This window comes from Camelus ferus, chromosome 22, assembly GCF_009834535.1.
Source record: "Camelus ferus isolate YT-003-E chromosome 22, BCGSAC_Cfer_1.0, whole genome shotgun sequence".
Lineage (NCBI taxonomy): Eukaryota > Metazoa > Chordata > Mammalia > Artiodactyla > Camelidae > Camelus > Camelus ferus.
Genome location: NC_045717.1, coordinates 20,112,915 through 20,126,351, shown reverse-complemented (window position 1 = coordinate 20,126,351; position 13,437 = coordinate 20,112,915). Strand labels below are relative to the sequence as shown.

The window sequence follows — 13,437 nt, the reverse complement described above, 5'->3', positions numbered from 1 at the left end:
ATGAACAGTCAATAATAATGTGGAAAAAATATTGAATCTACTACTTTGGAATTGGGAAGGTCAGAATTGAAATTCTATAAAAGGAGTATAAAATGTCTCTCAGATGCTCGGTCTATTTTTTTTTAATTGTAGTAAAATATATAACAAATTAGCAATTTTAATGATTTTTAAATGTAGGGTTTTGTAGCATAATTGCATTCACAATGTTGTGCAGCCATCACCACAATCTGTTTCCACATGGTTTTCATCATTTCAAACTCTCCCCCTGCCTCAGTCCCTGACAACCTCTAGTCTATTTCTGTCTCTATAAATGTTCCTACTCTAGATATTTCATATAAATGGAATCATGCAATATATGTCTTTTTTTCTCTTTCAATTTTTGATTGTGAACGTTTTGAAACATTCAGAGAAGTTGAAAGAATGATACAGTGATCCCCCATTTACCCATGACCTACATTCAACAGTTAATATTTTACAATATTTGTTTATTGATCTATATAACCTTTACAAATTCTGTTAAAATACATGTAACATAAAATTTACCATATTAACCATTTTTTTGGTAAAATTAATATTTTTATATGATTTTTTCCCTTTTTTCTTTACTGGGGGGAGGTAATTGGATTTATTTATTTATACTTGGAGGAGGTACTGGGGATTGAACCCAGGACCGTGTGCACGCTAAGCATGCGCTCTGCCACTGAGCTATACCCTCCCCACCGTATTAACCATTTTTAACTTGACAATTTAGTAGTGTTAAGTATAAGAAACTTTTCCACTTGCAAAGCTGAAATCTATTACCTTTAACAGCAATTCTCCTTTTCCTCCTCTTCCCAGCCCCTGGCAACCATTATTCTACTTTACATTTCTATGAATTTCAGTACCTTAGATACTTCAGATAAGTGAAATTTGTCTTTCTGCGACTGGTTTGTTTCACTTAGCCTACTGTCCTCAAGTTTCAGCCATGCTGTAGCATGTAGCAGAATCGCCTTTCTTTCTGAGGCTGAATAATGCTCCATTGTATGCATATAACACATTTAGTTCATCCATTCATCCACTGACGGACACTCGGGTTGCTCCCACCTCTTGGTTATTGTGAACTGTGCTGCTACGAATAAAGGTGTGTAAACATACCTTAGAATCTTTATTTTAAACAGTTTTTAGGATAAAATTATTTCTAAGTACAGTTTCCTCTCATCTTTGAGTGCTATCTGTACTCATGTTTTAATCTTCTAAAACCTTATTTTTAAAACTATCGTACAGTAAAATGCACATATTCTGTACTGCTCTTTGTATTTTTAACTCATGTATTGATTCTTATAATCATCACCACAATCAGAATACAGAGCAATTACATCATCTGCCAGTAAACTTCCTTGTGCTGCTCTGCAGTCGCACACCCCTTTGTCTTTGTGAGCCATTGTGAACCACTGATCTGTCCCCATCACTACAGTTTTATTTTCATAATGTCTTATAAATGGGATCATACATTACCACAATCTGTGCGTGAATTCTTATAGCAGCTCTATTCATAATTTCCCCAAACAAAAACAACCCCCATGTAGTTCTGTGGGAAATGCATAAGGAAACTGTGGTATATCATTATAATGGAAGATAGCAATTAAAAGGAATGAGATGTTGATACGGCCAACAGCTTGAATGATTCTTAAAGGCATTATTATGAGTGAAAGAAGTCCCATGTAAAATCAAATAATTATTTAAAATTCTTATCCTGGAGTGAATTGATGATCTGTTTCTTGGTTTGGTAGGCTAAGCAAATTTTAGAATCATATTCTTCCTCTGTAATTAAAACTTGAACTATGGATTTATTTTAATGCTAAGTTTTTTCCATTATACATGCTTTCCATTTATATGCTCACCCTTTATCTTCTAACAGATTCACAGCTGCCTCTCCCAGTCACCAGTTTTCTAGCTTTTAATTCCGTCTGAATTCCATCTTTGCTACTCAGTGATTTTAAAAGTATTAAAAATCCGGCCATCAAACCATCTTGTACCTTGGTTCAGTTCTGCCTTGGAGGCTTCTTTTGAAATTTTTTGCTGTTCTAAGTCCACAGTAATGGTCCAGATGGTGTCCACAACTCTCGTATTCACTCCCATTTCTCGAGAACAAACTTCCAGCTGTGCCCTTTGCTTTTAAAATTTTGTATCTCTGTCTTTTGTATTTTTCTGTTATTTTATGTGTTTGAAGCAAATGAAGTTAAGATGATGGTAAGGGGTGACATTACAATTCCATCTGGTCTTATGTCAGTTTTAATATATCAAGAAAATTGTAGGTTAACAGAGTTCATAAGATAGCAGTGAACAATAAAGGCAATAGATTGATAGACAAATGAAAATATTGAATTCCTTAAAGATGAAAAATATTGTAATTGACATTAGCATGGAGTGCCATCTCCACCTATTAGATACTGCGTCAAATCTAACTAAATATACTGAGATTTTATAAAAACATTTGTGTTTTTCCCTGAAAAGTGGACACTTAGCCTTGCAAGGTAAGTGAAGAAGCCATCCAGAATTCCTCCCATTTAAAGTCTTAGTTTTAGGAATTTGCACTGTCCTGAGATCACAATGACAATTAATTGCTTGGTTAATGAGGAGCTTTGGAAATTGAATCTCTAGGGTTTAAGACTGCAATCTGCCTGTGACCACCTCAATCAACAGTCCTTTCCCAGGAAAGAAGCATCACACCTGAGACTCCTACATTGGTCCTTTCTGCCCAGGAGCTGGGTGACTCACTCAGACCCCTTGCCCTTCCTAAGGACAGACCTTCCGTGTGGTACCTCAGAGAGTTAAGCATCAGTCCACTGTGCTGCCAGCCGGGTAACCTTATGTCCTTTAGTGAATGTTTGGAAATGAGCACAGCTCTTTTGCTACAGTTTCATCCAGGGGAAGCTATAAAGAGAGTATATACACCCGATGATTAGAACCAGGTCTCAGTGCCTAACTTATGTCATGTTCACACTTTTTTTTTTTTTGTATTTTGCACCAATACTTAAACACAACTCATTACTAATATCGTGCTCTCTACTATGACCTTCACCTTTCCTACCTGGGTAAACATCTGCTTGTTCTAAAACAGAGTGGCTTTTAAAGGAATTTCTGATGTTTCTTTGTGTTCCTGTGATGGCGCGAGTGGGCAGAAAGGTTGGTAAAGTTCACTTTGTCTTTCCTGGTTGCTGACATACCTGTGTGTTACTTCTCTTGCTTGACCCTGGTGTCGCTGGGCACCCAGACAGAATCTTCAGATGCCTCCCTAGTCTATCTGTATCTCTTTACAAAATGTCAAGTGTTTTAAATAATCTTAAGAGCACAGATAATATAACTGAAAAATACAACCAAGTCTTAAACATGTCTAGAATTCATTGTTCATCCTCTGAAATATCAGTCTCAGGTTGTTTTTTTTTTAAAGTAACAGAAAAATATGCATTGAGAAGGCATTCCTTTTTTTATTCCTTCTGTTAGTCTCCTTCCCCAAATGCTCTTTGCCTCTTGTGATAATCCTGCTCATTCTCTACGGACTACACATTTCATTGATTTTTTTTACCACATCTTTTTCATCAGATTTACCAATAACATGGAACCCAAAAATCAAACAGATGTTTCAGGATTTCTTTTCCTGAGACTGACAGAGGATCCAGAACTAAAGATCGTCTTCTTCAGACTGTTCCTATCCATGTACCTGGTCACGGTCCTGGGAAACCTGCTCATTGTCCTGGCTGTCCTCTCTGACTCCCACCTCCACACGCCCATGTACTTCTTTCTCTCCAATCTGTCCTTTACTGACATCAGTTTAAGCACAACCCTGCTGCCAAAGATCCTGGTGAACATCCAAGCACAGACTCAGAGCATCACGTACACAGGCTGCCTCACTCAGATCTGCTTCGTCCTGACTTTTGTTTTATGGGATAATTTTCTCCTTTTAGCAATGGCCTATGACCGCTATGTGGCTATTTGTCACCCGCTGAGATACACAGTCATCATGAAGCCTCGCCTCTGTGTTCTGCTGGTTCTGCTCTCCATGTTCATTAGCACTGCGGACGCCCTGCTCCACGGTCTGATGGTGCTGCGACTGTCCTTCTGCGAAGACCTGGAGATCCCCCTCTTCTTCTGTGAAGTTGTTCAGGTCATCAAACTGGCATGTTCTGATACCCTCCTCAATAACATCCTGATATATTTTGCAGCCTGTGTATTTGGTGGTGTTCCCCTTTCTGGAATAATTTTCTCTTACATTCAAATTGTTTCCTCTATTTTAAGAATGCCATCATCAGTTAGAAGGTATAAAGCTTTTTCGACTTGTGGATCTCACCTCTCAGTTGTCTCCTTGTTCTACGGGACAGCTTTTGGGGTGTACATCAGTTCTGCAGTTACTGACTCTTCCAGGAAGACTGCAGTGGCTTCACTGATGTACACGGTGGTCACTCCCATGATGAACCCCTTCATCTACAGCCTGAGGAACAGAGACATGAAGGGAGCTTTGAGGAGACTCATTGGTAGAGTATCTTGTTTTCTGTGATTTTGTCATCATCAGATTTGGGATGGGTTCACTAGAATGAATCGAAGTTTAAGGAACACTAATGAGCTAGAGTGCCTGACCCTTCCATCACAATTTCTACTTAAATGAATAGATAACATGAAGGCTAAGTGCATGTTAACTTAGGGTTGAAACTCAACTTGTACTGTTACTAGCTGTATCATGTATGACATGAAATTTCCATTCTCTAAGATAAGGTTTTTGGTTAGGGTCTAAAGAGGCTGACTCTGAGGCAGAGGTTCCTGGTATAGTAATTTTGGAGGGAGTATATTTTATCACAAGGGAAGTGGTAAAGGTGGATAGGTCAAGGGAAGGATTTAAACAAGACCATAGTCATAGCTGAGACTAGATTCTGCCTGATTCCATGGATAGCACCGTGTGAGTCACACCCCAGAGTTCAGCCTACTGTGAGACATTGTGGTTGATCTTTCATACCCCACTTCAGGAAGTCCTGAGGCTGGTCACTGGTAAAATGAACATGTGTGGGGCAACATTTGCATCCACAATACTTAGCTTCACCATCTGTAAAATTGCCATGATTAAAATTATCTCAGTGGTTTGAAATAATTGTGAGGTTTTTGAGCTTGATCAGTAGAGAAGACTTTCTCTCTAAGAGAAAGAAATCCTGACTTTCTGCTCAAACAATAAAGATAGTTTTCTTTCAAGGACTTCAGAAGGAGGAAATGTGCATGAGCAAGAGAATAAGGATTCATTTGTTCTTTCATTAAATGACTTAATCATAGGGCTGACTCCCGTCATGGACCCAGATGGCTACAACAGATACAGGCATCATATCTAGACATGATTCTCAGAGACAAATAAGACTGCCTCCTTCCCTGGGTCTTTTGTTAATTGAGGTTCTGTTTATAGTAGATATTTCCATGGCATCACCCATAAGGTATTACCTTCAATCTTATCACTGAGAACAGGATCATATACCACCTCCTTAATTTAATTCCTGATATGGGGGAAATTGTTACTATGATCGTCTTATCGCTTCTCGGCCTTTTGGCTAAGATCAAGTGTAGTATGATCGTCTTATGCTTGCTGTATGTAGTGTAATTACTGCTGAGAAGTCCATCTCCACAAGGATTCCAAACACTTAGGACAATGCCTCAATAAAATTTGACTAGTATCATCATGTTTCATGTCATTCCTATATCCTTGAGTCCTATAATCCTGTTGGTTTCATGTATTTTTACCATTTGATTCAGCAATTAGAGTTGTTTTCTTTTATTGTTACATTTATCAGCTTTTTTCTTCTGATCTGCTTAATATTATAAATAATTATTCGGTGAGCCAGGCAAAGGTTAGTAAACTTCTGGCATCTTATTTGCTTTGAAATCTTCTCATCGACTAATTTTTAAGAATGTATCTGCACACTACTGTATATACACAGATAAACAACAAAGGCCTACTGTGTAGCACAGGGAATATTCAATATCTTGTAATAACTTATAATGGAAAAGAATCTGAAAAAGAGTATATATAATAAATAATTTTGCTTAATACCAGAAACTAAGACAATATTTTAAATCAACTATACTGCAGTAAAAAAAAAAAAAAAAGAATATATCTGAGTGTTTGCTTCTCTTTTTAGTCACCTTAAATTGCTTTGTTTCTTACACATCTCTGGTGGAGTCCACACAGAGAAATGTCATACAATAAAATAATTGTATTGCAGATGACTTAGCAGATGGGGAGTAGACTTAGGGCTTCCATGCAAAACTTTTAAACATGTCTTTATTACAAAAGTTATTCTCTGGAGAACTACTTTCCTTTGACAAGAAGATGCTGAGAATAAGACAAGAGAGGAGAAAAGGGAAGTTGACAAGATTAGCTGGATCACCTTCCCCAGCAGCACAAAAACAGGAGGCTAACAGTCAGAATCATCTCTGTGAGTGAGGGGGTGAAAACAGTGGGGATGTCAAGGGAGAGTCAAGTCAAAGGAGTGGGTGAAGAACCTTCTGCTCGTTGGAGGTTGAGGGGTGGTTTCACTTTCAGCACCAAATCTGGGGAACAGCTCCCTGCCTGGCACTCCTGTTACCTCCAGTGCAGAGCTTCCTCCATTGACGTCCCCAGAACAGCTGCAGAGATGACTCACCTGAGACCTCTGTTCATACTGAGGTATCCCTGCATCCACCAAGGACTATTGACTTTGAACCTCTGGGGAGACATGGGAAATATATTTAGAATTAGGAATATGGAAGGGCTTTTCCTCAATTTACTTGTTAAAACATCATATACAAAGTAGTGCTTAATCTATGTGTAGGTGTGCAAGAACAGTAACATAATATCATAATAACCTACCCTGAACTTAAAACTACACCAGTGCCATCGTTACAGAACGCGACGCTTCTCCCATTAGTTATCACCCTCTTCTCCCATTGACAAAAGAATCCTGATTTTTTTATTATTATTAATCCTGTCCTTTGATGTCCTCCTGTTAGGTTGACTCCTATGAACTTGCCATTTTCTGATCATATTTGTACCATAAAAGTGGCAATGGGATTAACTGCCTTTTTTTTTAAAATCACACTTGTATGTATTCCAGCTTGTGACAATGTTAATTGTAGTGTTTGAATTTTTTGTCCTGACTGTTTTTCTCAATATTGCATTTGGGAAATTTAATCATGTTTTGGGGTGTATCAGTCCATAATTCTAATCTTCTGATATAGTTGCATTACATATGAATGCTTTTCTAAGTAGATTTCTTTATGATATTGATGGAAATTCTGTTTGCTTGTAGCTTGTTTTCTGATGTAATGAGTGAATCTGAATAGTCTTTTATATGCCTCGTGGTAGAAATGAGAGAGAGTTTTATACTTGTGATGGAATTATTGGGTAAAGGAAATACATATTCTCCCTTGGGTAGTTCCAAAGAATTTTCCTAAGTGGTTGAATCAATTTACAAACATGTTAAAAGCTTCTGGAGATCCATATCATCATCAACATGTTGTTTATAGTGATAACTTGCTAGGTGTAAAAATTATTTCATCAGCTGGCATACTTCTTATGATTACATAGTTGAGAGTCTTTTGATGTTGTAACTTCTTACAAATCTATGAAAAATTAAGAAATGGACATAAACAGGCACAGATGCAGAAAAGTGGATGGTGTGCACTTGGCTTCATGGGGTAAGGGAACCAGCCCTCTAGAATTGAATTCTTCCCATATAGAGTCTTGACCTTAAGGATGTGCACTGTCCTGGGATCACAGTGACAATTGCTTGGTTAATGAGGAGTTTTGGAAATTGAATCTCTAAGAGTTCAAGACTGCAGTCTGCCTGTGACCATCTCAATCAACAGTCCTTTCCTCCTCCCATAAAAAACCCCTCCAGCCCAGGAGACTCAGACCCTTGTCTTCTTAAGGACAGATCTTCTGCCCATCAGAGATATCAAGCATCATTGCACTGTGATGTCAGCCTGGTAACCTAATGTCCCTTAGTGACTGTTTGGAGATGAGGGCAGATGTTTTGGTACAGGTCCATCTAGGGGAACCTTGAAGATATTTCATACATTAGATGATTAGAACCAAGCCACCCATGGGTCGCCTGCCTAACTGTATCATCTTCTTTGTTTCCTTGTACTTTGTACCAATATTCAAACACCTCTCATTTACTAATATTTTTCTCACTCTCTGCTATGACCAGGACCATTTCTTCCTGAGTAGAAATCTTCCTGTTCTAAATCAGTGTGACTGTTAAAAAAAAGTCTGTCATTTCTTTGTGCTCCTTGAATATGGTGGGGGGTGGGGTGGGGTGGGCAGAAAGGTTGATAAAGTTCACTTTATCTTCCCATCCCTGGTTCTTGATAAACCTAGAGATTATCTGTGTTATTTGGCTGTGAGGTCACTGAGGATCCAAATAAAAGAGGTTTAAAATGGTATCAAGATAGCTTGAGGACTAGCCTCACCTTAGATTTCAGGTGCTGTTATAACACAAGAAAATGTTAACTATGTGAGGAGATAGATACCATAATTATCTTGACCACAGTAATAATTTTATTATGTTTATATATCAAATCATCATGTTATATAACTTAAATATGCATACATATATATGTATAAATATACACATTTTTTACAAGAAGTGGAGAGAAAAGCATATCATTCTCTTGGTCTCTCACAGTGAGGCAATCATCCAACATAACTTTGGAAAAGGTAAGGAATTTGTCAGATTAAGGTCATTTTGTTGGCTGCTTGCTTTCCTATGCAAAAGCTTGTTAGTCTGATATAATCCACCAGTTTATTTTTGTTTTGTTTCCTTTGCTTTGGTGTCATACAAAAATTCACTGCCTCAATCAATGTCAAAGGGCTTATCCCCTATGCTTTTTTCCAGGAGTTTTACATTTCAGATCTTACATTTAAGTCTTTAATCCATTTGGAGTTGACTTCTCTGAGTGGTGTAACATAGAAGTCCAGTTTCATTCTTTACTCCTTGTTAACTGAATGAGTATTCCACTTACATGTGGACGTAAATCATACACATTGGCTCCAGCCCACCTTCCATTTTATGTTTCAATTCTTTAGGTGGTGCAAGGAAATTTTTCATCTTTTTTTTTGAGCCCAGCTAAGTCTTTTCATATTTTAGCTAATATTTATGTGTTTGAAATTTACTGCTGTTAAGAGAGTGAATGGTGATATTTAAATGCCATCTTGTCATAAGTTTAATTTCAAAAAATATATCTTGAAAAACATAGATTAGAAGCATTCATATAAAAAGAGTTAAAATGAAAATAAATTAATGAACACGTGAAAAGACTGAAGTCCTTGAAAAAATCTATTTAAGTGAATAGTAGCATGAAACGTCATCCATATCTTAAACTGTGGATTAAATCACATGAGCTCCAACAGACAGTGAACAAAACTGCACACTAGTGGCCTTCATTGGCATTGTATTTCATCATAACACAATTGAAAATGGAGAACCATAATTCAATCCAAAGTCCCTCTATCTGAAGAAAAAATGTACATTGAATATACGGTGTGAAAATTAGAAAGGATGATTATTATTAAGTCGAAAAGGAGATCATGGAGTTTGCATATGTTGACCACAGTTACAATTGATCACAGAGAATAGATCAGATTCTGCTAGGTGACACATAGAAAAACAACAATTAAGAAACAAAAACAATCAGTTATTCTAAAAACAAAATACTCCTAATTGTTGGAATTTTATAATATCTTAACTATGTTTTAAAATATGTTACTATACCCAATACATAAAATATATTTTCACATTTAAAATTGGAATCAGGCTTTCTGATATTATTAATTAGATAAATGCCATTGTTTGTAACTTTAATGAAGAAGCCTGGAGTTAAATAAAAAAGGAATGTTTAGATCTGAAATGAGAGTGCATATGAACAGATGGATAAAATGCATGGTGTACACCTGGCCTCACAGGATCAGGGGTTAGCTGTTAAGACATTTTCTCTTCTCCTGTCTTGGTCTTTAAGGTAGTAGATCCACAGCCCAGGGATCAGAATGGCACTAAAGATATTTGTCTAATAAGGAGCTCTGGATATTGATTCCCCAGAGGTACACCTGCTGTTAACAGTCAGCCTGTGGTGACCTCATTCAACAGCCCTTGCGTACTTAGGAAAGGCACATCTGCACCTCCTCCCAGAGATGCTCCTTCTTGACCGGGAGTCCATTGTCTCACTTGGTCTCCCTGCCTTTCCTGAGGACAGATCTTCCCTCTCCATTATCCAGGTATCATGTCAGGCATCATTCAACACTGATGCCAATCAGGTAACTTACACCCTTAGTTAATGTTTTAGTAATGAGAACAGGTGTTTTACTTCATATTCAACTATGATGATAAGTGAACAGAGTACATACATGAAATGTTCTTGACCAAGTGTCCCATGGGACTCCAGGCAAGCCGTCTTCTGGTTGACAGGTTCTCATGTATGTAATGTATCAATGCTCACCCGGCCCTCAGTCTGCTGGTCTCCTGCTGTCTCTATAAATGGAAGAGCTCGTTATCCTCCTGAGCAGAAATCTGCACCTTCTCAAACATGAAGACTGCTACAAAACCTTCTGACATTTACTTCAGTTCTTGTGGGGCTGGTGGGGTCAGCTTTTTCTTTATTTCCATTCCTGGATCTTCAAATACCACTGCACAGAAATGTATTATCACTGTACTTGAGCTGTGAGGATACAGGGGAGGAAGTGGAGACAGAGAGTCTTAGTTGGCTGTCTTCCCAGCACACCAGTTTCTCTTCATAAAATTACCACGTATTTAATACAAGACTAGCAGAGATAGTATAATAATTTTTTTAAAAATATGACCATCCTCTAATTCATTCAAAAATTTTAAATGTTGACATTCTACCATATTAACTTCAGGTCTTTTTATAAAGTAATAAAAAAATACACATACAAAAGGCATCCTTTTTTTTTTTTAATGGAGGTACTGGGGCTTGAACCCAGGACCTTGTGCATACTAAGTATGTGCTCTACCACTGAGCTCTATCCTCCCCCTCCAAAAGGCAATCTTTTTGTATCCCCCTCAGTTCTCATTCTCCCCTTCCTAGAGACAGCATCCTCAATGCGATGGTATCTCCCATGCATTGCTTCATATGTGTTATAAACATATATAAGATAAAGACATTAACTATAAAACCTGTCAGCTAGGGAATAAAGAAATAAAACATGATCTAACAGTGTAATGGAATACTGTGGTAATTAAAACTGAAGAAGGATTAAATATATCAACAACAAAGAAGATAAATTACATAAGAATGCCAATTGCAAATGACATGTAATGTATGGTCCTGATTATATAAAGTTTTCAAAATGAAATACAGTGCAATTGTTTATGGAATAATGACACTAATTACAGTAAAAAAAATTGCTGAAGAATAACATATTTTGTAGGGGTTTGCCCGGGGGAAGGAAAAGAATCGAGAATTGCAAACACATGATGTGCAGTCCTCATATATCTGCATTATTTACTGCAATAAAAACACCCACAATGAGGACAGTGAAGTGTGTGAATTTGATACTGTTGACAGGTTGGGTACCCACCCCTTCCTTTACTATTATCTCTTTTTTTTTTTTTTTTTGCTTGAATAGTCCTACAGGTTTATTTTTATAAATAAAAATTTTTAGCTTTGGATTTTTGGATTATTACTTGTAATGGTCTATATATACTTAAAGTTTTCTAATTCTGTAGCGTTTATGTCATTCACATTTTTTTCTATTAATATGTTTTCATAATACATATCGATTTGTCTATCCAATCCATTCTATTATTTAATTCATTTTAATTGCTGCATATTTCATCCTGTGTCCATAGCTAATGAATGTTTATAGCATTGCTGTCTCCTTCCCAACTTTTCCATGTGATACTGGATTCAGCTGAAATTTCTGTTCATAAAGCTCTTCCCTGAAATTTACAGTTGTCATGCAAAGAGTATTCTCTCTTCCTATTGTCTTCCTTCAACCTGCTCCATCCCACTGCTTCCTTCTGATGGGTGAAACCTACCAGATGCATTTGTTCATGGTGGGAAAAAAAAATAGGAAAAGTCAGTACAAGAAGCTCATATGCTGAGTACTCTACTGAGTGCCTTTTCTCTATTCATTTCTCATCACTGCAACACCCCCGTAATGTTTTATAGTAGTTCCATGGTATGAATGAGGACACTGAAGCTTTCCACACAGTTGAACAATTTCCCACATTCTCAAAGACAGGGCTGGTCCTGGATTAATTTCTAAGTGTTTGGGTCTAAATAATACACTAAATAATAAGCCTACAATTGCTTCTCCTGTCTCCCCCATGCTAGGCGGGACTCCTGCTTTACAGACACTACCTTGTAGGATGTCTGATTATTTTGTAAGTATCATATGCCTGTCTTATCTTGTAATTCTCTGTCTTTCAGGGACCAAAAATTGTTGCTATCTTTTAGAAGACTGTGCATTTAATTCTCTCATTTAGCTAATTTTTAAAAATAATATGCCACCTATCACTTTAGGGGAAGAAATCCCATTAGGATGATAGACTGTCATTAGCATTTGCTCAGCTTCTCTGAAAACTAACTGCTAATACAGATGATGAGGGAAATCAATGAGCTCAGTTCTGCGGGCAACAGTTTCTAATCTTTGCTTAGAAGATGTAGTGCAGAGCATACACTTGGATGGATGTCATGACCTGCTATGTAATACTTCATGGGTAGAGATGGACAAATGCTGTAGGCAGGAGAAAGATCTGGAGCATTTTTCAAAATGAAAATATCACAAATTTAAAGGGAAATTATAAAATCTGAGTTTTGGTTTGGGAGTGCTAATTCTGCAGTGTCCAGAGGCATTCACAATAATTGGTTGAGAGATTCAGCTCAGCAGTGAGATGATCAGAGCTTGGACTTAATCTTTTCTACACACTGTGTACTTAGTTTCCTTGATATGACCTCACCTTGCCTAAGTGTCCCCCTGGAGGAGTGGAGTGATGGTATAATCTAGCTCGGCTGTAATTTGATAAGCCCTTCCAGTTCTTTTGAGACATGCCAAGTTTGGGGCACACACTCTACAAAACAGATTGGATAAATTCATGCTCATCCTTCTTGTTAGAGGTAAGAATTAATTATGAAGGAGATGCCATGTCTTATTATTTATCTGAGTCTAAACACTTGGCTCAGGGTGTGAAACAGTGTTGATGATCGATAATAATGTGTCAGTAAAGGGAGTGGAAGGAAGAAAGTGTGAGAGCTCATGAGGGAGGGAAGGTAGCAAAGGGAGAGACTTCAGTATTCTCTTGCTTTCACAATATAATACATGTTTATAAAATTTCAGCACATATCAAATTCATCTGGAGGGTTTGTTAAAACCCAGATGGCTGGCCCTTACCCCCAGAGTTTATCAGCAGTGAATGTGGACGGATA

General features: G+C 37.4%; 1 protein-coding gene across 1 annotated transcript; it reads left to right on the top strand.

Annotated features, from left to right (window-relative positions):
* Positions 1–3,595: 3,595 nt before the first annotated feature.
* LOC102521062 (olfactory receptor 7G1) lies at positions 3,596–4,593 on the top strand. The gene has a single exon (XM_014554781.2). The coding sequence runs from the start codon at positions 3,596–3,598 to the stop codon at positions 4,532–4,534; it is 939 nt and encodes a 312-aa protein (XP_014410267.1). The 3' UTR covers positions 4,535–4,593.
* Positions 4,594–13,437: the final 8,844 nt, after the last annotated feature.

Bases quoted from the DNA above. Each gene is read 5' to 3' on its own strand.
- LOC102521062 (XM_014554781.2), top strand. From the start codon at position 3,596: ATGGAACCCAAAAATCAAACAGATGTTTCAGGATTTCTTTTCCTGAGA.